Raw genomic sequence first — 27,305 nt, forward strand, 5'->3', positions numbered from 1 at the left:
ACATGATGTGGCGGGCGTTAGTAAAAACAGAATGAAAATTTTACCCATTCTCACTCAATAAAGTAGTGCAGTTGAAAAAAATTGTAACTATTGTAAAAGCTTAGACACTTACAGAAAAATATACTTACAAATATAAATACCCATAGAAACCATTTTAGAGCTCCTGCATTTTAAATTCCACACTAACCCAAAGTAAGTTTTTTTAAAGTAAGAAAGAACATATTTTTCATATTTTAAAAATGATACTTACTGTCTCGAATATTATCCCAATCCCACTGGTCATGCTTAAAGAACTGATGAGATTTAATTTCCTCTACTCCACTCCTTCCAAGACGTACCTCCCTAAACATAGCAATTAATTCAATTCTTGTATTAGCACCAATAATTACAAACTAAAAACACATTAAGTGCCAAAGATACCTAAACATTCTTGGCATTTCCCCCCATTATAATTAACTGCAGTTTGCATCCTCCCATTTTATAAGCTGTTAGGTTTCTCAGTACTCTCAACATATGCAGAATGAAATGGTTGGAAATCTCAGCCTGCCATGTGTGGAATAAAACATATTTCCAACTGGTCTGTGTAGAAAAGGAACGCAGGAAAAAGCTCTTTTTTAAAAAAAAATGCAAACCTACGAAGTTTGCCAAACCACTGTACAAACATTTGGACGTAAATGACGGAAGACCTGGTTTCCAAACACAGAACAGTTATTCAAACCCTACTGAAATGAATATTTAAAAAACTGTATCCTTTGCCTCCAATTTAAAAACACCCATACACATATGCACATTTTTTCCTAAAATGTATAATGAAGCCACTATATACAAGCAAACTTATTTCTTTTCAAAACAATTTTTGTGTTGTAAAAGCTAATGTAAGAACCTACTTTTGTACGAGAACTAATAAGTCACAGGATAGATACTTGCCCCTTCTCACTTTAAGTGCTTCAGTGGCAATTGTATATATAATAAGATGCTCTGTTTTAAATAAATACACTGAGCACCATGTTTAATATGAATAAGAAAGCACACACAAAAATTGGGGTGGAGGAAAAAAAGAAAGCCAGAGTATTCTTAAATAATCCAAAAGCTCTTCTCATATACATCCTTCCCCAACCTTTGGCTTTTCCTTGCATTTAAAACATGGGGGGAAACTAATGTACCCCCACCCACCCAAATCCTCTTGAGCTGCCTGCATGATTACTCAGCAGATGGAATCCCTTTTTGAACCACACTGCTGAGGCCAATAGACAGATATTTATTTCACTTCTATTTCATTTAGTGTGCTTTTTTAAATCTCTTACAATTTAAGCAAATTACAAAGTGGAAATAATTTAATTTAATACTGACTTGACTGTCAAGAATAGTCCAGAGCAGGGCAACAGGAAGTGAGTTTGTTTGGTTTTCAAATTTTGCATCTTGGTCTGCTTCTGCATGAACACCCAATAATGCAAACTGGTTGGCCAGAAGGGGAAAGGGAAACTAACTGTCCCAACAGTGGAAAGAAAGCCATAAAGAACAGCCATAGTGATCTCCTCCTGACCCTCCCCTAATTTAACAGGCCACAGAAAGCAGCTGTGGCCAAGTTATGGTGGGCTGATCTGATTAGCATTCAACAAATAATGCTTAGGGAACTGTAGAATCAGAGTAACAAGAGAAGCCAAAGGTCACCTAATCCAACTCCATGCCGATTCAGGAAATTTATGACTACAGCTTTCCTAGCCACCCAGCCTCTGCTTAAAAATCTCACATGTAGTACAGTCCACCACCTTCTGAGATAAACAGTGGGGCAGAATAATACCTCATACAATCAATAAATTCTTCATAATGTTTAGTCTAAATTCTTTTTCTTATAGATTTGCACCCCATGTCTTTGGTCCTAATCCCTGGGAGCAACAGAAAACAAGTCCAAGCCAAGCTATCACCTTCTCCAACCCCCTGCAAAAGCCAGGCAATGTGATGGAGCACGGCAGAGATTATGGCACAAATTTGTATTCTGTTAGAAAGTGGAGAGTAGCTGACTATACTCACCTGACTGCTGCTACCAAACCTAGTTTAAGGACTTTACTCCCAACACTATGCCACCCAATTCTTTAAATGAGCAAATGAAGGAGGGAAGGACAGATATTCCTCCCTCTCCCCAGCCCTTGAGAGATATGGGGAAGGGGTGTGTGGATTCTACTGATCTGTCCCTTTCAAAAGGAAGGGGGGGCAAGAGAATTATGATCATGTGGTGTAGGGGAGACTAAGGTAAGATACTCAATAACCCCAATACAGTGGTACCTTGGGTTAAGTACGCTTCAGGTTAAGTACGCTTCAGGTTAAGAACTCCGCTTAAGAACAGAAATCGTGCTCTGGCGGCGCAGCGGTAGCGGGAGGCCCAATTAGCTAAAGTGGTGCTTCAGGTTAAGTACGCTTCAGGTTAAGAACAGACCTCCGGAACGAATTAAGTACTTAGCTCGAGGTACCTCTGTATAGTTTCTCAGAGCTTGTATGTGTGGATGTGTATGCTAGGCAATAGGTGACTTGCTAAGGTCAAGGATACAGAACATGCTCCCACACTTCACAAAATATCAAATATTTCTTCCCTTCAAGGGACAGCAGTGTTGGAAACTCCCATTGTTCTAGGTGCATCTTGTGACAGGGAATTTCATTAGTGCGAGCAGTTTCTGAGCTCTGGGTGCAGTACTGTGCCTAAGATTTCAGATTAAAACAGGAGAGTTGAAGGAAAGGAGGACCTTTTTCTGCCTTCCCTCTTCCAGCTGCTTTCTTAAGACTGGAGAAGGGCGGTGGGCAGGGGAAGGACTAGACCATGTGAAAAATGAACATAATATTCAAGCTGCAGTTCATTCATTTTTGGCTTTGTATTCTAGTTATAAAAAGTGTGCCTAGTCATTCTGTTGTTGCACCCATAACCTAGGTTTAAGGTGCCATTTAGCTCCTAGCTTTCATATCTCTGTTTCTAACACTGAGGGACAGAGAAACCTTCAATATAACTGACTGAGAAAAGTCATGAGGAACAGGGATGCATGAAAGACACAAACTCTATCTGCTATACATCAGTGGCCAATGCTGAGGGTGAAAGGAGAATAGTCCTGAAAAGGAAGGAACATTTTAGCCCTGTCAAGAACCAAAAAATGCAGGGGAAGCACTTGCAACCCATCTGTCTTTAAACTATCTAAATCCTATGCAGGTCTTTCAGACAGGAAGGCCCTCTATTGAAGAGCAGCTTTATGTTTATGATTCATTTAATGCTCTGTGTATATGGTAAAGGGTAATGGACCAGTCGACTTTGACTATGGGGTGTGGCACTCATTTCTGCTTTCAGGCCGAGGGAGCCGGCATTTGTCTGCAGAAAACTCTTCCAGGTTGTGTAGTCAGCATGACTAAACTGCTTCTGGTGCAACAGGACACTGTGACAGAAGCCAGAGAGCATGAAAACACTGTTTATGTCCCTGCCACGGGAATATGTATGCATATGATTTATGATTATCTCCTCACTCAAAATTTGGCTACGGAAGTGGAATATAGTAAATGCTGCTTGAACTTCAGAGATTTTTTTAAAAAACATTTTAGTCTGACTTTGGGTAAGGCATGAAATCAGACTGGTTGCACTCACTGTACTGGACCCTAAGAATTTTTTTTTCTGAAAACATATTCTGTTACAATAATTTAGGAAAAGGATTTTATGGTGAGAAAAATCTATGTTTACATACCTGTCTGTTAAAAAGGCACAAATAAGGTCCTTTGCATGCTTTGAGATTTCAACATCTTCTGGGAAATGTAATGAATTCTTGTGATCCATTATTTTACTGTATGTCCCCACCAATGAATCAGCATAAAATGGAGTATCTCCTGAAATGAAAAATGCATAAACATTAGCTAATGCAAGTTGATTACTAAAGGCAAAAACAGAAAAATAAAAATAACTTGAGACAAAAACAGAGAATCCTGTGTGCAAAGGTTCAAAACAAACACCTACAGAAACACTAAACTATGGTTTAGAATTACAGGCTCATGTGTTCCAACCCTCCCCACACAAGGGGAGACTGCTTCTGGTTTTAAATGAAGCAGAGTTCCCTGTTAAAGTCTGAAATCAGAACAACTCTGTATACTCTTTCGTTACTTCAAACAAGCTGGACTCAACCTACGGCATATGATTCTGGCTTGTTCACCAACCATAACTTCCCTGAGTTTGGGCACAATAAGGAACCCTGATTAAAGTAAAAGCAGAAAATGTGATTCTATTTTCGTTCTCACAGCTGCAGAAAAGAAGGGGAGGGGAGGGAGTAAGTTCAAGGTTCATGCAATGCTTTCGCTAAACCATAATTTAGTGTTTTGTGCAAATGAGTGTTCTTATATATTCTTGATAAGCACAGAATACATCTCCTGGTTATACAGCTTTCTGTACATACAAAATCTAAATACAAACTCAACACACCGAACAAATAAAAAATTATATCAAGTATTCAATTGGTATACAGAAAATGGCTCCAGAGCATGTCCTTCACTGAAATTATGCTTCTTAACCCAAGGAAAGAATATATGTGGGGCATGGCTATGAATATTCCCAAAGTACTATCATTCAATATCCCTCAAGAAATATAACAACCTGGATGGTAAATTGCTGACCATGTTACCACAACTGATTTGGGGAGCAGCATCACTTTCCATTGCAATAGCAGTTACAAAACTGGAAAGCTAGAGGCCAGGCAGTCTCCATTGCAACTCTCCATGTCTTCCTTGGGAGGCCCACCTCATGTTGTGGGAACTCAGGCTCTGATATGAGAAGTGTAACAGAACTAGATTCACTCAGGGACCATCAAGCTCTTATTGAATCAATAACCCACGTGGTGATGCACAACCTTCTGAAATCAAGGTACTAGAGGGAGTACAAGAGGAAATCACTACTTACCAACTAGCATTTCATAGAGAAAAACTCCTACAGACCACCAGTCACATTCTCTTCCATAATAACCATCACCACCTTGTGATTTTAATACTTCAGGTGATATGTAGTCTGGCGTTCCGACAGCTGTATCACAGCGCACCATCCCTGTCTACATAACCAGATAAAATACAACAATTAAACAGAACAGCCACTAGATTTAGGCAAGAATGCTAACTTAATCTATTTTTAAAATATTATTCTTAAGTAGCTATGAATTTAAGGCTGCTAACTGCACTTACTCTACAACACTGTCAGTACTCCTTTATAAGTTCTCTCATGAAATTCATGCCACAAGTATAAAGAAAGCTTGTTAAGGAAGCTGAAGGAGTTAATCTTGGAGCCAGACAAAGTAAGCAAAAGCTGGGAATGTATGTTATGTCCGATTCATGGGCACAGAATCTACTGGAAGTCTCTGCAATAAATTGCAAGAGAGATTTGGAGCTGGTCCTAAATCAGCAGAAGACAATATATAGGCACACCTCTGTTTTGACTGAATAACATAGTCCAGTTTTTATTGCTTTTTCTGTGCTCCAGCAAAGCTGGTCTTAGAAGTTTGCAGGATAAACTATGCAGCAAATATAGAACTTGAAAGCAAGCATGTCTTTCTATATGATTTAATACTTCAGTAATATTTCTGTTCAATGCTACTGTAGTATAGTGGCTAAGAGCTTCAGCTGTGAACCAGAAATCCTGGGTTTAGTTCTTACCTCTGCCATCAACTCAGCATCTCTCAGCTTCAGCCCCACATATGCAATGGGGTTTTTTTTTAATTACTAGCCCACCTTGGAAAGATTTTTCTAATATTTTCTGATAATGATAATATCTTCAAATACTAGATACAAAGTGTTTTGGAACTGTGATATAAATTCTAATTAATAACACTACGAAGTGTTTGCATATCCATCAAAGTTACACTTCATGGATCTTCCCAGCTTCCAATCTCCTTATGCTCTTTACCCCCTATATTGGCCCAGTTCAGATGCAGCACTAAACCAGGAATCCCCAACCTTTTTTGGAGGTGAATGTCATACAGACAGTATTTGCCTCCTCAAAATAGCAATTTCACGGCAGAAAAACTTGCAATGCTCCAAAATACCCCCACTCCCAAACTACAAGCAACACCCACCCTCATACCCCAAAATGAAAGATAAGCAAAACAAACATTCAACACACCTCTAAAAACAGGCAACAAACACACACATCCCAAACAACAACAGGCAAAAGAAGGCAAACAATAAGCAATATGGGCACAAATTTGTGCAAGCTTCAGGCTCCTGTGCTAACACCTTCTCTTTTCCTCCGGTATATTTGCAAGAGGACAGTAGAAGCTTTTGCTTCTGTTTTCAATTAACCACAGCAAGTAGAAATAGCATTAAGTAATTTGCAAGGCATAGGGAAAAAAGGATTCATGGGAACACAGGAAGTTCGCACAAACCATTCTCCCACATGCAGGTATCATCATGCTGCCTGTATTTACCTACAAGTGGAGAAAGTGAGGTACAGGTGAAGAAAATGAGGAAGCAGGATCTTCGGAGCAATGCAAGTGGATTGTGCTCATACTAATTTTATGAAATGCTGTTCTGTTCATAAATGCTAATACCAACACATAGCGAAAGCTCACTTCATTGCCCCAGGGGTGGCAAATAATGAGTTGCATGAGTTGTTGTTACTGTCTAGCATTTGAGGAGATCAGGGTCATACAATCAGTGCTATCTTAAGACATGGGTAGGGAACATGTCATTCTGCAGATGCTGCTGGACTGCAATTTCCATCATCCCTTACCACTGGCCAAGTTGGCTGGAAATTATTTTGTTGAAGCCCAGCAATGTCTGAAGGGTCAAAAGTGTGATTCCTATCTAAAGAAAAATGGGAAAATCTACCTTTCAACAGTCTTAGCTCCTTATTTTTTAGTACCACACTTTGTAGAGAGAGTACCTTAAGTAATTTAAGGTTCTAATTCTATACTTATTTTTCTCCCAGTTCCTCAGTCAATCTGAACTCCCTACTCCTAAGCATGTAAAGTTAAGACACCTCCTGGTTATAGAATTCTATACTAGAATCAGCCATGTTTCATGTTGCACTATATGGCATGATGACTTATTACAAGATGGTTAAGCAGGTAAAGGTAAAGGGACCCCTGACTGTTAGGTCCAGTCGTGGACGATTCTGGGGTTGCGACGCTCATCTCGCTTTACTGGCTGAGGGAGCCGGCATACAGCTTCCGCGTCATGTGGCCAGCATGACTAAGCCGCTTCAGGTGAACCAGAGCAGTGTACGGAAACGCCGGTACAAATTTATCTACTTGCACTTTGACGTGCTTTCGAGCTGCTAGGTTGGCAGGAGCAGGGACCAAACAACAGGAGCTCACCCCGTTGTGGGGATTCGAACTGCCGACCTTCCGATCGGCAAGCCCTTGGCTCTGTGGTTTAGACCACAGCACCACCTGCTGTGATACACTGGGGACAAATACTTATAGGGCAACCCATTAAGTAGCTCCATGTTCTAAAACCTAATACAAATACTCACCAGGTGGTTCAGTAAGATATTCCCTTAGTTATGCAACCCCCAAAATAAAGGGTGCTATGTTGGCGTTGTGTAACTCAAGTAAGTTGTTCTCACAAAATGGCTTATCATGTTGCACTCCACTGATATGGTTACACTTATTTATTCATTCAATTTCTATACTTCCCTTCATCCAAGGATCACAGGGTGGTTTACAATACATTAGGAAGGGTCATCTGCTTGTGAGGCTGCAACTATGAAGCAGGCTTAATGTAATGGTGTATGAGTGAAACCAAGGGTTTCAAAGGTTTGCTGACCAATAACACAATGTAAGAGCATGAGAAGATAAGACGCCCTGGAAAAGACCATGATGTTGGGAAAGATTGAGGGCACAAGGAGAAAGGGACGACAGAGGACGAGATGGTTGGACAGTGTTCTCAAAGCTACCAACATGAGTCTGACCAAACTGCATGAGGCAGTGGAAGACAGGAGTGCCTGGCGTGCTCTGGTCCATGGGGTCACCAAGAGTTGGGCATGACTAAATGCCAACAACAAAGAGCAAATATGCAGTAGTCAAAACTTGTTTTTGAATTGCAGTAACTGCTAGAGGTGCTGTTTTGTATTCTTTTAGCAAGCAGATCATTTTGGGCAAGAAAATAAATGTATTTAAGACGTCAGTGTTAAAGGCATACTAATAAGTAACATGTAGTTACAAAAATAATAGACACTAAGAAGAATGTTTTATGGGGAACATCTCATCAAAAGCATTGTATTTTCACAGCTGTGATGCTTCCCTGTTGTTCAACAAAACTACACATGATCTGGAGGTGCTCCAGATTCTTACAAGCAGGGTGTCCAATTCTATGCAAAATAAAGTAATTGAATAGGCTGAATTGCTACATTAATTGCATCTTTAGAAGTCATCAATAATGGGATTACAAAATTAGCATGCCACTGTTAACTATGTGTAATTAAGTTTCTTTTCCATATTTAACCCAAGCAAAACAAAATTTGGACACTCCAGACAGATTCAGAGAAAGAGGTTAAGTGCTGTAGACCAAGGGTTTGGACTCCATCAGGGTTGTGAGTCTACCCAGTTGAAAGACTGATCACAGATTTTGTACCGTAAGAAATGCAGAGTAAGCTAGTTTTTCCACCGTTACAAGAAAAGCAATGCCTGAAGGCATAGGCCATCTAATGTTTAGCCTAATTTTACCAAGATAGTTGGTAAATAGTTCTTTATCATGTATCATGTTGATTATCATCAAGATTTGCCAAAGCAACCATTTTATGCATGTAAATATTGCTATAATATCATTAAAGAGATATGAGGCTTGAATTATTACACTGAAACAATGGAATAAAGGAACCATCATGTAGTTATGGTTCTCAGAAAAGCCCAGAGCATGCCACATGCCACAGTTATATTGCTGGTGCTGGGCAGGAGTGGCTCAGGAAACTGATTCAGTAGGCGGCTGCCTGAAAAACATATATACCGGTAAACCACTCTGAGCAATTCTACAGAAGAACAGGGCATAGGTCTAATTAAGCAGAGGTTGGATGCCCATCTGTTTTGGATGCTTTAGATGAGTTTCCTGCATAGCAAAGGGTTGGACTAGATGACCCTTGGGGTACCTTCCAACTCTACAGTTCTGTGATTCTATAACTTTCCACACAGCAAGAACAGTAGTAAAACTCAAAAATTACAGGGGTGGGAGTAGGGTGGGTGCAAGACCCACACAGTATCACAAATACTGGGACTGGCATAATCCACAGATCCAAGTAGACAGTGATTGTTTGCTTTTACATCTGCACCAGTACCTCATCCCACAATAAACCAAAATGTCAACTGTATTTTAGATAGACATCGGGAATTTTCACAGAACATTGTGGACTGCTAAAGTGCGGACTGCTAAAGTGCATTAGTAAGTAAAAAATCTCTTGTTTGCATGTTAAGAAATCTGTTTTGTCTATTAGCTTTATCAATACTTTAAAAATATTTATTTGGTGCATTAGTCATAAAAGCATTACCCTAGTCCACATCCACATTTTTAGAACTGGCTCAAATTTTGCAAATGCTGTTTTGTCAGATTACTAGCCTTTTGTTGATGCATGCTAATGTCCAATTAAGGACACAGCTGAATAGCATGGACTAAGTAGAATATATTTTGAAATTTATTCCAATTAGAATCAATGAGAATACACTGGAATAAAAGTGTGAGTACTTACAAATCAAATGGTGAAAATGTTTTATTTCAAATAAGTATACTTGATTTATTTTATCTTAAATTTTTAAGTAAGTCATCTGAACACCACTAGAGGATGCTATAGGTTTGATTATTATAAGTAGTAAATACATGCAAGTTATTGTGCTCATTGGGAAGCAAACATTAACACAAGAGATAGACACTGAACTTAGGTGCTATCTCGGTCGCTCAGTTTTGTACATGTTTGCTATTGAGTTCACACCCACCCTAATAGGCACACTTACTTAGAAGTTAGGTTCCACTATAAAAAGGCTCATTTCCAAATCAAGCACTTAAAATTCAATTGTAACCTGACTCCATACAGCAAGAATAATAAAATATTTTCCATTTCAGTAGATAAACAGATCACTCTACTGAAACTTTTTCCTTTTCTTTCACCAGCAACAGTTTTAATCAATTCATGGTCACTATTATAGCACTAATAGTTAATGAATGAAAATTTATATCAAAGTAGCTAGCAGGGTCTTAATTGTAAGCATTCCTGAACTTGTAACCCATGAAGTAGAGCAAACTGTAGAGAGGCAAAAGATCACTACTTTCTACTCCATTCTAAGTGGTGCTGTAGAACTTGAAAGAGTGCCTTTTCCTGCACTGACCTGTTCATCTACTTAGATCAGAAAATTAGTCCCTCCTAATGGTTCCAGCACTGGTTGATACACAAGTGCCTTGGGAAGAACCTATCGAATGGTGGCTCCACATATTTGCAACTCTCTCCCCACTGAGGTGCATCCTGTCATTTCATTCCATTCTTTTAGATTACAGCTAAAGAACCAGCTCTTCTGCCAACATTTTGCATGTAGATAGGGTGGGTTTTGATTAATTTGATTTGTTTCCCCTGCTTTACTGTGGTGTTAGGATGTTGCTGCTGTTGTAATTTTAATTTGGTATAATTTTTAATTAAGTTTGCTTTTTTCTTTAATTATGTGCACCCCCTGTGATATGCTTCCTTGCTGCCTCTCCAGGTGGCTACCCCTAACTATGTTCTATTAAGGAGATGTCTTGTTCATACATTTAAAAACCACCAACTCACAAAGATTAGCAAAGCAGCCATGAAAAGAGAAAAGGAAAAGCTGAAGCAGCAATTGTTTGCAAAGAGGGCAGGCAAGCAAAACAGAGATTGCTGCTTCTAAAAGTGGGTGGGGAAAAGGAGTGCCTATTATGAAAAGGCGTCTTATTCTCCTTTCTATACAGCTCACACATAGAAGGAAGAATTCCCTGTGTGTAGTTTTTACAATAACTGTGATGGTAAAGAGCTGCGCATTGTGGGGGTTTCTAATACACAGTTATTATTTATTTATCTGTTTCAGAAATACCGGTACATATACCGCTTAACACCATCATTTCTAAGAAGTGCCCAATGAGGTTACAAAATAGATACTAGAGATAAAATCTGTTAAAATTAGCAGAGTATGTGAATACAATTGGTGGTTCAAATAATCAACTGAAACATTTTAATTTGTTGACAGTGCTAAACAGAATTTGATCCAATAAGGAATATGTGCCATGATTGAAAGGACAGCACAGTGGGGCTCGGGAGGCTTCTTCCACACCTCATGACAGTCTCTCTTCCCACCTGACAAGCCACTTCTGAAAAGGCATTACCTATGTAAGACAACCTGTTGGAAAGATAGGTGCTGCATCCACATAATCCCTTACATTTCCCTAAGCCAGTCTCTGGGCCTGTCATCAGACAACCTTCTTATTCTGTAATTAATGTTCCCTAAGTTATTATGAAAGCTATCAGCAAATGGTAAAGCAAGAAGTCTTTCCTCACAAAGAGTCATTTATCATTTTCTTGCCTTTCTTAAAAAGAGATGGAGGTTTACACCTGGTGTTCAAACCTGAAAAATAAAACCATATCCTGAATGTGCACACCAACATTCCTTCTTTCTCAATCTTCAAGGTAGATACTGCTGAGAGATAGTAGCTTGGCTGAGGTTACCTTGCAAGTTGACAGCAAAGGTTAAGAACTAAACAGGAGACTCAGCACAAATTATCTTAGCCACAGCACTATGCTAATTATTGTCTATGGCACAGTTAAAAAAACCTCGATATAGTGCACATTATTTTAGAAGCACACATAATGAACCACATACTTACTTCATCCATTTTCATACAAGTACCAAAATCTGCAAGTTTCAGGTGTCCATATTTATCCAAAAGCATGTTGTCAGGTTTCACGTCTCGATGTATCAAGCCCATGGAATGAATTGCATCAAGAGCAAGGACGACTTCAGCAGTGTAAAATTTGGCCCACTTCTCAGGCACATCGTAATTGCTCATGAGGTTGACAAGATCTCCACCTGGCATGTATTCCATGACCATGTAAAGGTATCGGTCATCTTGAAAGGCACTAAAAAGCTGCACCCAGAAAGATGGACAGATATAAAGACTTCACAAAACTGGCGAATTTGCCACAAAGGACAATCTGTTGAATTCCAGTGAATTTATGGGAACTAGAGCAGCTTTCCCCCCTGCCTTTTAAGAATAGTTTTGGTATGATACAATAATTGTAGCAGATATTTAAGGAGTTCGAGAATAATTCAGTTTACCCATCATGTCACTGATGAAACACATCTCTTATGGCTCACCAAAACATTTCAAGAGAAAGTCAAGTACAGTACTGTTGAGAAACAAGTCTCCTTCCTCTGACAAAGCAGCATCAGAGCTGACATCTATTTACAAGTATGTTAGGAAAGGGCCAGCACCATACTTGCAACTCTTTGGTTCTTTTCTACAAGCCCAATTCCCATACTCCTCCTTCACTTCCTTTTCCCACTGCCTCCACTACGTTGGTAGATACGACAGCAAATCCATACAGCAGCAAATCCATACAGCAGGAGGGAGAATGCAAGCAATAGTATTCCCTCAAGTTTACCTTCTGACAGCCTCCAATAGTGCAATGATACTTGATTTTTAAAAATTACACTTCCTAATAATATACAGTGGTACCTTGGAAGTTGAATGGAATCCGTTCCGGAAGTCTGTTTGACTTCCAAAACATTTGGAAACCAAGGCGCAGCTTCCGATTGGCTGCAGGAAGCTCCTGCAGCCAATTGGAAGCCGCAGAAGCAGCGTCGGACGTTTGGGTTCCAAAGAACATTCACAAACGGGAACACTCACTTCGGGATTTGAGGCGTTCGGGAGCCAAAACGTTTGACTCGCAAGGCATTTGGGAGCCAAGGTACGACTATATACTGTTTAGTTAGCCTCAAGTGAAGAGAAAGCAGAACCCTTTACCATGGCAGTAGCAAGAGCACTGAGGCTCAAGCGCCTGGGCAGAGCATTCTTTTGCCCAGCAAAAAGTTGCTAATGCCAGTAATTGGATTATACTCCAGAAACCACAACTTTTCTGTGTAGTAGCCTGTTGATACCAATGGGTGCTTTACTTCCCCAGAGAAAACTGTAAATTCGTACTCTTCTTGCACATCCACTGAAGGTCAATGGTATATACACTGTTGTAATGAAAACTGCCCCTTCCAGATTAAATTTATACCTTCTAACAACTGCACATCTGTAACTACAAGCCAGTTTAATACATTCCTGTCAACTTCTACACAATGAAAACATATACAGTGGTACCTCTGGTTACGAACGGGATCCGTTCCAGAGCCCCGTTCGTAACCCGTGACGTCTGCGTCTGCGCATGTGCACAACGCGATTCGGCGCTTCTGCGCATGATGTCATTTGACGCGTCTGCGCATGCGCGAACCACCGAACCCGGAAGTAACGTGTTCCGTTACTTCCGGGTCGCTGCAGTGCGCAACACGGTGCATCCCACAGCGTACGTAACACGAGGTATGACTGTATAAGCAATTTTACACTGTGCTGCACATATGACAGAATTAAACTTTCTGATAGGAGGGTGAACCATTTTCAACGCAACATAATTTGTTTGAACATCACATTGAACATTGATAATAGCATGTATGTTTAAAATCAAAATCAAGTAATTACATCTGAAAGAGCCTCATATTAGCAGTTAATCTTTAAGATGGAGAAAAGAATAAAGTTCTTAAGATTCTAAACTAAGGTTGCCAGATTTTTTTCCCAATGAATCCGGGGACACTTTTCAACTTCAATGGATTTTGTATGGGGACTGATTTGTAAATCCAGGGACTGTCCCTGGGAAATGGGGACATCTGGTAACCATATTCTAAACTAAAAATCCAAAATGTGAAGTCAACGTAAAGGACAAAACACTACCAATTAAAAACCTCAATGCTTATTTAAACATCACCTCAAACTACCACAGAATTTTAATCACAAAAAACCTTACCTGAACTACCCATGGACTGTTGGCAAAGGCCATTATATCTCTCTCCTCCCAGAAAAAGGCTGAATCTGATCTTTTTAGCATTTCAAATTTACTAAGAAGTTTCATTGCATAAGCCTTCTGAGTTACTTTATGGCGAACCTGTTGATCAAAGAAAAATAAGTTACTTACTTTATCAAGGCCTTAAAGGATTTAAATGAAATCCTTTGTATTTTTGTCTGTGTGACTTGGTATCCATGATACAGAAATCTGAATCCACTTCCATCAATAATAAAAATCAAGAGTACAGCTAATTCTACTTCCTTGATTATTTCATATATGAGTTGCCTAATAGAAACATTTCACTAAGCAGCATAAAATTTTGTTAAAAAACAACTATCAGCAATATATTCTGGCTGCATTTGCACCCTGGCTACCACAATGTGCTCAAGCAGGAAAGAGCCATAGTGAGCCACACAGGATGAAGGGAGTCAGAAGCTTTCTGCAAAGATCAAATCCATTATATTTATTTAAAAATGCTAAAACTTATCTCTTTACACTGTAACCATGGCAGCTCATATTATATAGGACTGTAATTTTCTGATTTACCATGGCTGCTTTTTAAAAATAGAGGTCTCTGCCTTACAATCCTTTGCTAAGGCACTGGTTGTAAGTTGTAAGTTGAATTAAGACATTGGGATGAGTGCTATCTGCCCTGGTCACTTGAGACAGGGGTCATTCCCAACCCTACTTGGAGATGCGGGGGATTTTCTGCACGGAAAGCAGATGCTCTGCCACTGAGCTATGGTCCTTCCCCTTGCCCTGGTGACTTGCTACCTCCTTTTGACAAAGGCAAGTAGAAAGAGGAAGTTTTGAAAAAGACCTCAAACTCACTGCCCAAAAATTAATGGTTGAGGTACAGCTCTCTTTCCAGCCTTTTCTGCTGGTGAAAAATGATGCAAGGGTTATTAATCAATTAGTTTTGCATTCTCCTCTTTGTTTGACTTGCTGTAGGCTTTATGTTTGTTAACGACTTTTTATTCGTTTATTAATTTCAGCAAAAATGTTCCTTTTAAAGGGATTTTTTCTTGCCTTTTACAGCCTCCTTGTTTGTAAGACCCTTTTGGACTTGTCCATACCCTTTCTCATGCATGAAATAAGTTACAAAGAAAGTTCAGAGTGACATTTACTGAGAATTGTATGGGATAATAATAATAATAATAATAATAATAATAATAATAATAATAATAATTTGTACCCCACCCATCTGGCTGGATTTCCCCAGCCACTCTGGGCGGTTTCCAACAAAAATCAAATACATTAAAATATCACACATTAAAAGCTTCCCTAAACAGGGCTGCCTTCAGATGTCCACTAAATGTCTGGTAGTTGCCTATCTCTTTGACATCTGAAGGGAGGGAGTTCCACAGGGTGGGCGCCACTACCAAGAAGGCCCTCTGCCTGGTTCCCTGTAGCTTTGCTTCTCACAGGGAGGGAACCGCCAGAAGGCCCTCGGCACTGGATCTCAGTGTCCGGGCTGAATGATGGGGGTGGAGACGCTCCTTCAGGTATTGCGATCTAATCATGTAGAACCAACATAGATACTAGGTGAAACTCTCTTTTGCACTGTTGAAGTCAGAATTAAACCTCTCTGGAAAACCAGAACTGGTCCCTTGAGATGAACTGATTAAATAAAAACCCTGAAGTGGTTTCCATTCACATGCATCATCCAATATTCAGTCGCTTGATTAAGTAGTTGATTGATTCATCAATAACACTCTACTCAAAAAGGAAATGACATTAATTCATTTCATGAAAGCAGCCTAGTTGACTGTGATAGCATTTTTAAGGTATTCTAATCTAAGGCAAGCAGCCAAGAGTGTGAATAATGTTTGTTAAGTGCTTTGAACAACTGAAATGCTGCTATCTGGTGATGATAATTATGATTTATTAAACTCTCCTAGGAAGCAAACTTATACTGCAAGGAAGCCCCATTGAAAACAAACAGGATCATGCTGTTAATATCCACAAGTGCTTTCTGCACTTTTAATGGAAGTTTCAATTCATGCAATACGTTAAAATAACACTTCAGTTTTAAGTGAAAGGGCAATTTTTTTACACAAAGCACAATTGAGATGTTAACTGGTTCTAGAGTGCCTATTCCGCTGTACCATTAAGTATTGTATACTTAAACAAGTTAGGAGCTCTTGCTCAAATGGCATAGAAGAACTCTTTAAAGTTCTTCCACCACCTTTTTTAAAAGCTTGTTCTCCCCTTCCAACAACCCACCTTGTTCTATGCCAGATCACTTCTAAAAAATTAATTACTAAGTCACCTCAAATGGAAATAATGGTTAATTGCTTACCAATTCCTACTCCACACATACAAACTAGTAATACAGACTCACAGAACTTCATATTTGCACAATGCTATGAAGATGCTATAAGAGCCATAAATCCCTACAGATCATCTCCACATCTCCACTATCACTCCTGGAATATTCACAGTGACAACTATATTAATATCATTGCAGTGTCAAGAAATTAATTAATTGCTTAACTGGTTGGCATTAGGCAAGCCACTGTCTTTCAGCTGAATCTACCTAAGTGAGTGCTTGTGCTAAAAATGCAATTTTGCACCTGTTTGGAAGAAGGCAGGGTATGAAAATAACTATTCTCATAGGGGATAATCAGCTTTCAATGTTTTTCATTTATTTCCCACCCCCCTCCGATTGCAAATAAACCCAACTGGTGTTTGATGACACTAGTACAAGAGTGGGGAAGCTTGTTTTTGCAGTGAACGAAATAGTTATCTGTCCCCACCCTATTGGCCAACTCTTGACAGGTGAGAAGGACAACCCACCTGTCAATTACCTGATCTTATTATTATGTCACATGATGAACGGTGGGTTGTTCCATCCAACTGTCAAAGTCCCAAGCACCTGACAGCCAACTAGTTACCAGGTACTTGGGAACTGTAGCACTGAGCTTTGCTTGCCTCATTACTAGTGACTAGTATATTCTAATTATTGTAGACAATTGTTATTGTGGACACATCCAGAATAAATATTCTACATGGGTGGCAACTAAGAATTGTTCCTCAGTTGCAGCTTAAGCAGCCTTGTATATTAGAAAAGACAAACTTACAAAAGATATACACTGAGAAATATACTGTATATCTTACAAAAGATATACACTGAGAAATATACTGTAGAGATTGCTTTAAGTTTTTCAACATTAGACATATATGGATTAAAGTATATTGTAACCTACCCAGGAAAGGACCAATACCTTTGCAAATTGTTTGTTTAACCTTCTCCTGAAGGCGTATTTCCTCATTTGTTTACCTGCAGAGAGGCATTGCTCAGCTATAGCATTGTACAACTGTATAAGCAACAAGGTATTATAACCATGTACACTGCACAGAATAAGAAGAAAAGATCTGCACTACAGAAGCTGATGTGTGAGTAACTGGGCAAACTGGCACAATTTACATTAAGCAGCAATCACCACGTTTTTGAAGACTTTGGGTTATCAAGTAAAAAGAAGAGCAGAGGCACAGTCTTGCATGGTCAGTGGTCTGCTAGCAGGGCAGTGGAAGTACTTGCAACAAATAATGTTGGCAGTTCTTAGTGAGGAGGAGGAACACACATGTTCACTTCTTTAAACTGTTTCAATATCAATTAACTTGTTTCTTAGTAAACACTTTTGAGATTATACAAAGGACCTTCACTGCATGCTTTTCAAGAAAATGTTTGACTTTCCCCTCACATGACTAGTCAGATGTTAACTTTGAATATTCAACAGAGAGTAAGGGCTTTTTAAAGATTTTCCTACTACACTTATGGAACAACTGGTGAACCACAAAATTGCATGGGTATCAGTGAGCAGCTTTTGGCACATTCAGGGCAATCCTGTGCATGCCTACTGAGAAGTAAGCCTCACTGAGTTAAATAGGACATTCCCATGCTTGTACATCAATGGAGACTGTTCAACAATCGTCCCAAACCAGCTACTGCACATATGCAGGATTTCATTTCCTAGCCTCCTTTTGAAAATGCTACTTTGCCTGACATGCTCTTGGCTGCAACAACCCTGTATACAAGGAAAAGGTACTCATGTAGCCAACTTGTGAAGATGCCAGCATACATTTGCTGATTTGGAAGCACTGCTGGATTGAGAGGGTGATCTGGGGAAATACATCTTGCAGATGTACATTTGTTAGGTCTTCATATAAGTCAATAATTTAAGTAGGACTTAAGATTAATGGTGACACAGCATTATACACAGGGTCACTTAATACTGTTAAGGCTACAACTTTCAGATGATTAGTTAGACTGACTGAGACTGTGGGAAACTCTTAGTTTATTATTTTTCTCCATGAAGTTAAAACAAACAAGCTATTACAACTAAGTAAATGCCCAAGAATGGGTGGGGGTTTACCCCCTACTATCAAGAGACAATTACATATCATTTAACTAATATCTGGGATTGGATTAGATTGTCTGGTCTTGGGTTTGGGTGTGTGTGTGTATCCCACTTCATGCTTTTGAAAAGAACATTCTCCACTTCCTTTCTTGAAGAACCCTGGGGAATTATATATATGTATATATCCAAATATCATGGTTTCATATCAAAGAAGACCAAAAATTAAGAAAAATCCAGTTGTCCAGGAAACCTACCAACCAAAAAAACCAAACTGGATAAAATGTAAGAGAATATGAAGAACAGCAACATTTCCATGATGCAATGATAATGGACCAATTTGTGTGAGAGAGAGATTGGGGGACCTGACTCCTTAGGCTAAAGAAAGGGATGCATAATTGCAATGTTTTTATACTGTAAGCCCACAACTCTTTGTGGTTACCAGTATGTTCCATGGATCATGCCTAGAACCAAAAACACATACTCAAAATTCACTAGGTTCAATGGTGGATGGGACTGCCAACGTCATTTTCCGTGGAACCCCACCACCTTTCTAATTTTTATTTATTTATTGCCACACACATAAAGTTGTATGTGCACAAGTTAAACACATGTAACTTGAAGGACCATTAAGACTTATGAACAAGTAATAGTTGTTCAAGTTGACAGCATACACCCCTAAACTTTCTATTGGATATGCCTTGGTTGCCCTTGGATAGAAGGGAACTGAGTGAAATAGAAGCGCTTTTACTATCGCTGTCCAGTGAAATTATTAGTAAGTAAATTGTGGAAATTTTTGCTGAATACCTTTTTAATATTAATTCCTGGTAAAGTATATGAAATTCAAATAAATAAAATAAAGTAGTTAATTATGGTAACTCCCTCATCATGTCCACACAGTTGGGCAGGGGGGATAGGGCTTTGAGCCACCAATAAACAGGATGCAAAACTCCTGTAATTTGATCACTGGAAATCCAACCACCATGCAAACAGAAGGGGGGGGGGAGAATCTCAGGAAGCCAGAATCTGAACAAAAAAATCATATTGTTTACTACATGACACCTGTAGTTGAACAAAACATGTTCTTAAATGGTGTGTTCAATAAATATAAAAGAGATTGAGCCTAACTATACAGTCGTACCTCGGGTTACGTCCGCTTCAGGATATGTACTTTTCGGGTTACGTACTCCCGTAAACCGGAAGTGTTTCTCGGCGCGCGTTCTGTGCATTTCACGCATGCGCAAAGTGGGATTTTTGATTACGTATTTTTCGGATTATGAACGGCAACCCGGAACCAATTAAGTATGTAACCCAAGGTACCACTGTACCAGGTATTTCAAACAAGTTAAACTTGTACGCAAATTCAAAGGTCTTATAAGGACTGTAAATTCTTACCAGCTGTACTTCACCAAATGCACCTCTTCCAATCACTTTAACAACATCATAATCTTCTGCTTTCATTTGAAGACCACGGATATTTTCCACAACTTTCTCATCTAACAATTTTAAAGAAGGCATTACAGTGCACACAAACAGTTTATACAAATACAATCAGTCATGTGTTTTGAAAAAGCTGAACATTTTGACAAAAGGTTCTGTCCATTTTAAGCCTTTTGTACAGAATAATTATAGGATTCTAGTTAGCTAACTTTTACTTAGAGCAGACCCACTGAAATTGATGAACCTAAGTTAATCATAGTTATTAACCTCCAGAACAATTTTCAGAGGGCACTGGGGGCTGCCAGGGACAATGGCAATCAGCCACCCCTCATCCACGAACAGACACTGTCCACCAGATAACCAAGTGGGTATCACCCTCTTTCTCCTCCCCCCTGTCTACATGAAATAGGAAGTATCTGCATGGGTTGTATCCAGTGCTGCAGTCAAAATTTGCTCCAGAGGGCTGGAAAGCACTCTAGAGCAGATGGAGGGCACATGGGGGAGGAAAGGGAAGGGAAGTCCAGTTGAGCAAGTGGCAATCCAATTGCTCAGTGTTGGATACAACCTAGATGATATCTAACTAAAATATAAAATTGTTAAGAATGTCATGACACTGCAGGTTGTGTGGCCACAGACTGGTGGTACTAGAAATTTATTGGGTGGCAAAAAAACTAGTGGTACTAGAAATTTATTGGGTGGCTGACTGGGCAGCAGAGGCCAATGAGGGAGAGAGCAGGTGGCCAGGTGACAGAGGTCAGCACTGGAGAGGCTGGCAGAGGTCACAATGACTGGCAAGAGTGTGGCAGAATGGGCAGTGCAGCCAGCAAGAGAGTGGTGGGGTGGAAGACTTGCAAAGTATAACCACTCTCTGAAGCAGCATCCGCCCCCTCTTTAAGCATTGCAGGAGTGATGTTAAGGGGGGGCAGGCACCATTTCAAAGAGCAGTTTGGCTGGAATCTCCCCTGCTGTTGCTGCCAGCAGTGCTGTCGTTTTCAGAAGTGACAATGGTGGTAGAGTTGGGCTGGGAAGAGGAACAAAGCAGAGAGAAAGTTTTCAACACTTCTAGGCACTTCCTGAATGAGAAACATGAGGTGGGGGCATTTGAAGGCATGCTCCCACCCTATCAACTGAAGGACACACCTTTCTCAAGGCTTTCAAAAGCTTCAAAAGTCCTGCTCCTAGTTGTGCGGGAAGAGGAGAGGGAGAGTACAGTGAATCTAAGACTCAGTGCACCTCATTCATGTTTGTGTGGGTTATACTAAACTATAATTTGGTAAATTGAAGTTGGCAGATTGTATTGTCAAATATGGTTAACAGCACAACTCCTTTTTCAAAATTTTAATATAGCTTGGGCAGACAGGTGAATAAAAAACAAGTTTCACCTAACATTAAAAAACAATGACAAGTATTGTATATAAGGGAAACTTACATCTGTTTAAGAAGTTGTCTATGTTCTTGTTCTTCCTCAGTGCTGGGTAATCCAAATCAAGAACTAAGGAATTCAAACTATCCTATAAAAAACATATATATAAGGTTAATTGTAATTATATTTTAGAGTAGTTATCCTTTTCCACTTCACAATTACTTGAACAGATATAGCATCATGGAATGTCAAGTACATATTACAAATAGACCTGAATAAATTATACATAAATTCTTGCATCATCTACATTGCAAATAAAGCCTCCTTGGGGCAAAGACATCTCACACTTTTCAAAAACAGACCAGGATAGATATATGTAATAATAACTCCTAATTTTACAAGTCATTTAAAAGCAAAACTGTAAAGCAAGACAGAGTGAGAATGGAAAAAATGAACATAAAATTAAATAATATTTGGAACAATTTGTAATATTCCTAACAGGACTACACCAGATTAAGCATACACTGAAACACCATATACCGGTAAGTGGAAGAACCACTCTGGCAAAATTGCAACAAGGATGGCAGGCTCTCTTTTTTTCAGTATTGCTACCTAGCAACATACTTAATGCACAAATAAAATAAAGTATCTAGTAAAGATGTTTGAACTGCTGCTAGACCACTGACAGTGAGTTGCTAGTTTCTAGATATGGGCATTGTTCAAAATTAAAAAAAAAATGTTGCATGTTACTGATAGCCCTTTTGAAACCAATTGTTTCTGTTTTTCTCCTGCCTGTTTTATGAAAACTGCTTAGGGATTTTGCAGTATATAAACATTATTGATGACTGATGACCTCTGAATTGGGGGAGATGGCTGAGCAGAAATCTTTATCTTTACAAGGTAGGTATCAAAAAGTCCCTATAGATGAGCTGAGTTGGAGTAATAAACTCTTTACACCCTACTTCTGACCATAGAGAAATTGTAGAATTCTGTATTAGGTGTAGTCAATAAAAGGCATCCCTGCCTGCAACCCAGTGTAGAAGCCTAGATGTGAAGCTGCCAACACATAGACAACAACTGAAAAGTCTGGTATACGGTTGATTCAGGTTTCACAATGCAATTCATCATGTAACACACACAGTTAACATGAGGAGACTAAACGGAGCCATCACATAAAAGGAGCAACATGGTTCTGAGTAAAAGTTACCAGGAACACAACTTGGGAATAAAAAAGACAGAGGAACAGTAAAGTGACTATAAGCTCCTCTCTGGGGTCCCACACATTTGCTTGTTCTCTCTATTATGTCACACTTAAATTCTGTTTAAATACATACTGCCATAAATATTGCACACATGTATTAACATTATTATTTTTTTAAATCCAATGTTAACTATTGTTGTGATATTCTTATCTTCTGTTGTAGAGGGGGAAATTAGGGCTTGAAAAATTGAATTATTTCAGACGTAGGTCCCAAAAGTTTTGAGTAAATATATATATTGGCATCATTTCAAAACATTTGAGGAGCATGGCTTTAGCCAAATAACTGTTGCTGAGGAATCTCCAACTAAACACATCCACATCTCAATCCTAAACGTATTTATGTGAAGGTCATAGATTTAAGCGGGCAATTAGCAAGCAAAGGTTTTTAAGATTATTCCCTGCTTCTGTACTATAGATATAAACCCTGATGAATGTTGGGGGGGGGGGGTCAAGAGATTATGTATTACAGCAGACCATCTATACTAAAGATAAGTAATCCAGGAAATGACATCTCCTCTGTCTAGGCCTCATAGATAATAAAAAATAAAAACCCACTTCAAACAGGAAGTATGTTATTATAGTGATTTCACTGTTCACTTCCGGTCTTCCCTTTTTGTCAAAGTTTGAAGTCAACCAAACTAAAAATAGCATTATCTAACAAAACACACCCAAGGCAAAAGCAAGTACAGCACAATTATATGTACAAATGTGCATTCATAATAGTTTTAATTTTTTCAACAATTTCTGAACTAGAGTGTACTACTCCTTACTACTGTTGTACTTCTCTCTGGATCTGGAAGGGACATTTTCCAGGCTGATACATTAATGGAAGCCAGTTGCACCAATTTAATTGTCTTCACTATTGACATAACAAAACAGGTGGATGACCTAGCATAGCCATCAAGGCATCCTCAGCAAAAGCACATCAAGTTACTCAGCAAGCTCAGCTAGAAGTCAGCCAGAAGTCCTGAACCAGCTTTCTAGCAAGCTCTCTCAGGATGTAAATAAAGAATAATAATATGGAAGCATTACTGATCTCTGGCATGTTGTGAATTTTACAAATATGCTATTAATTAGTAAGTTTATGAAAAATGTGAATTTTGGGTTAAATGGGATGTGACAAGAGATCTGAAATCTCAATCGCTGTCAATTAAAAATGTTAATATCTGTCAGGTCTGCGTTGGGGTTGCTCACGAGTAATCAGGCATGAGTCTAAACTGTCTTTTAACAGTTTAATGGTGCAGACTATTTACAGTGCAGAGAACATGAAAACATGACCATCCTAGTCACTCGCAGAATCCGGGAGTGCCGATTTCTGGCTGTGACCCCAACGTAAGAATTTCGGCACCCCAAAGTGCCGCCTCCCCGGCCTCCTTTTGACCCCTCTGCGCAACTGGGGCGACGGAAGTGGCGTGCTCCCCTCAGAGCAAAACTCATGAGGCGTGCTGGGCCTCTCAGCAGCATCTCCAAGCCCTTGTCTCGCCTGGCTGTTTCCAGTCTGCCCCTCCCCGCTGGAGGAGGTGCCGCTCTTCCCGCTTGAAGAGGTCTCACTACTGAGGAGGTGTCTGGGCTCTCGGTACATCGACAAGACCTCCCGCCCTGCCAAGGGCAGTTCCCTGACAATATCCAAATATCTCATTTAGAGAATAATCATTTTAGAACCTGATCCCTTAGAGACAGAAAAGCTACAAGTTTTAAACCATATTTTAGATGTTTTTGTTTATAGAAAATTGAACTCTAGTCAAGTTCTTTTTGAAAAATCAGAGTCTTATAAAATTACTAAGTTACTAATGAAGACTCAAACTTTGCATGTAAGCAGAAATAGTTTTCAACTTTTCAATTTTCTTCATTTGTCACTTCCCACACAGTTCATCTGCTGCTTTTTTCTTCTCCTCACAGTCAAGGAGCGTATCACAAAATCTTCTATTTCTGTTGTAGCACTGTAGTCACGAAGACTCAATTATCTCATGTAATACGTTCTGAGCAGATGCCAATATTCACTTATGGATTCTTCAGCTGGTTTTAGTTTTGAGTTAGCTTACAAGTCAGAAATTGAGGAAAGGAATAAATCCCAAAAGAAAACCACTACCAGTATCCTAAAGTTTAGAATCCAGTAAATTCAACAACATAGATAAATAATAGAAAATTATTATGCTGTTCATGGAGAGTTTGGGTTCCCAGATATTTATTAAGTCTCAAGAGATAACACAGACATCACTCTACTCCCCCCACTGTCAAGGCACATCTCCACAAGCATGTACCGGTATTTCCTGGTACTCTGGAGCTCTATCTTACTAGACAGTAAAGAAGGTCCTGTAGACCATGTTTGCACTCCCTCCTTCAATAAAGCAAGATGGACCAAGTGGTTAGGACCCTGGAGTAAGGGGGAAATGTCAAACCAACCCAATATTGATGGTTTTCTGCCTACTGTTAGGTGAAGGAGTGGAGATGTTTGGGAGAAAATCCCATGTATACTCTGTATCATCATATCCTCTCCAGAGGAGATGTGCTAAAGTGATTTTGAGTTGAACTGAATTCCCACAGGTTCATTCATTCCCCTTCATTTTCTGAGAACACATCTAAAAGCACTTTATTAATTTTAGCTTCAAGGTTTCCCTCAACAATTGAAGCTTATTCCCATTCCCATCAACAGGTCAATACCGGGAAAGATACTTCTTTTAAAAAGTAGAATTCATAACTTGTAACCTTCCATTACTATTTCTATAAATAAGGAACACAAAATAAACATAAAGACTGAATGTGCTTTGAAGAGGTTATGTATTTATGAAACATTTGGAGGGGAATAGCAGAGTGCATGATACCTCTGAGAGGACTGCATCATTTTCCTCACACCTTACCATGATGGGAAATGCAGTCCTACAATATCTGAGGAGCCACAAGTTCCCCAGACCCGTATTGAATAGTGAGACAAGTTACTCACAGGCTTTCATAGTTGTCGGTGATGAACTACCAGAGGAGTTAGGTGGGGGGAAATGAGCTATATAAATAATACAGTAGATGCTAAAATATCTATTGCACACCCCTAAATAGAATAGAAAATGACAGTGCTGCCAACTTAAATACTATGACTAATCACCAATTTTATAAATGGTTTGACTTAGTCCTAATTTTAAAATATCAATCCAAGCATGGACCCATAAGGCAGTCATTGGGAGGTGGGGGGAAGAACAGGGATATTATTACAAATTCCTCTTGTTTCAGGTAAGGAGACACTAAGGCAAAGGAAAAAGGTAATGGGCTGAAAAAGCAGGAACCCAAGGAAGCAAATGGAGACAGAATATGACGCCAGAGGCTGTGGGTCAGGAATCCAATGGGATTTAGAATTGGAGAGAGAGAGAGAGAGAAAAGGAGTCAGAGAAGGCCAACAACATCTCCACTATGCTTTTCTCACTCAGTTGTTACTTTATTTTAAGGAAAGTAAAGAATTCAAGAAATGAAGGAACACAGAGAGAGCTTGTGTAGGAGAACATGTTCATTTGAAAGGTTGTGGAAGTGGCATCATTGCATACTTAAAGCATTCTGGGCACAAGGATGAAGGCATCTGCATTGTCAGCCAGAAACATATCTATGCTTGCAGAATTAAAATAGAGTTTACTACTATATATAAAGTTAAAGTACTCATCATTAGCTAAAAATATAAGAGCTGGTACCTTGCAGCATACCTTGATGCTTAAGAGGTCACAGCATATATAGCGGCATTACTTTCAGCTAAGTACATATTCAATCCTGCATGTTTGACCTAACTGGAAATCCTTTCACTGGATACTTAAATAGGATTTCTAGAAATATTAATCTTTCTTTGAATTGACTCATGATCTGAAAATACAACCCACACTGCTTTGTGTGCACATATCCAACTCTATCATTGCTCATGGTTGAAGACTTTGATTCTGATGAAGCATAAAGGAGCAGAATATATTTAACACATACACCTCCCATATCTCCAGCTATCAAAATATATAAGGCAATTATAATATCTGAAGTTCCACCAAATTTGCCAATAATAAGCAATGTACTTGTTATATATTCTTATGGAGTTATTTTGAAGAACAAATATTGCTATATTCTGCCATATAAACACTCCAATCAATACTAAAGAATGAGTAAGGCAGATGTCCCCAAACTGGCATCCCTGGGTGCCATAGTACCCATAAAGGCTTCCAGTGGTGCCCCTGGGCAGGTGCCCCAGACTCTGAGCTTTCATGGATACCAGAAGGCACAGGTATCCTCAAGAGCAGATGATGGGGTTGTGCAGGGGACTGAAGGGGGACGAGAGAAAGGAGAATCCACATGGGGCAAGTAGTTTTCTGTTGTGAAAGTCTGAATAGCAACACACAAGCACAGCACAAAAATATGATGCTATCCTTCCACAAGGTTGCTGTCCTATCTGGGTTGACAGCTGCTTGACCCGTCACTCTTTCAAAGTATGCAAGTCATGCATTCTGACCTCCTGGGGATTTGGTGGCAGAGAAAACACCAATGGCAAAGTAAGAATAAAAAACCATCTAATGAAGAAAATCCAGGTCTGGACACAAGACAACCTTATACAAAGAAAGGGACAATATACCACAAAGCACACAACTCACAATAATGCCTGCCAGACCTTATGCTAGAGGGGCCATTATGAAAGATAAGGAATGGGTTGTCATGAGCTTGCACATTAAAGCAGACAGTGCCATAAAAAAGTTGCACAAACAGGCCTGAGGCTTTATGGAAGTGTAAAGAGAGAACTAAATGAGACAACACTTGACACACCCCTTGATACATGCACATATGCTCCATCTCTCTCTCTCTCTTCTTTTTGATTGTTTTGATTGAAGA

General features: G+C 39.4%; 1 protein-coding gene across 1 annotated transcript in view; it reads right to left on the reverse strand.

Moving 5' to 3' along the window:
- ROCK2 (Rho associated coiled-coil containing protein kinase 2) overlaps nucleotides 1–27,305 on the reverse strand; it is a 54,090-nt gene that overhangs the window by 9,822 nt on the left and 16,963 nt on the right. The window contains exons 2-8 of the mRNA XM_033145371.1: nucleotides 21,269–21,350; nucleotides 19,795–19,895; nucleotides 14,000–14,137; nucleotides 11,821–12,081; nucleotides 4,916–5,060; nucleotides 3,717–3,855; nucleotides 251–342 (exon numbers count right to left, since the gene is read on the reverse strand). Of these exons, the coding sequence (XP_033001262.1) occupies nucleotides 251–342; nucleotides 3,717–3,855; nucleotides 4,916–5,060; nucleotides 11,821–12,081; nucleotides 14,000–14,137; nucleotides 19,795–19,895; nucleotides 21,269–21,350 (958 nt within the window). The remainder of the gene's footprint in view (nucleotides 1–250; nucleotides 343–3,716; nucleotides 3,856–4,915; nucleotides 5,061–11,820; nucleotides 12,082–13,999; nucleotides 14,138–19,794; nucleotides 19,896–21,268; nucleotides 21,351–27,305) is intronic.

The sequence above is a fragment of the Lacerta agilis genome, chromosome 3, assembly GCF_009819535.1.
Source record: "Lacerta agilis isolate rLacAgi1 chromosome 3, rLacAgi1.pri, whole genome shotgun sequence".
NCBI lineage: Eukaryota > Metazoa > Chordata > Lepidosauria > Squamata > Lacertidae > Lacerta > Lacerta agilis.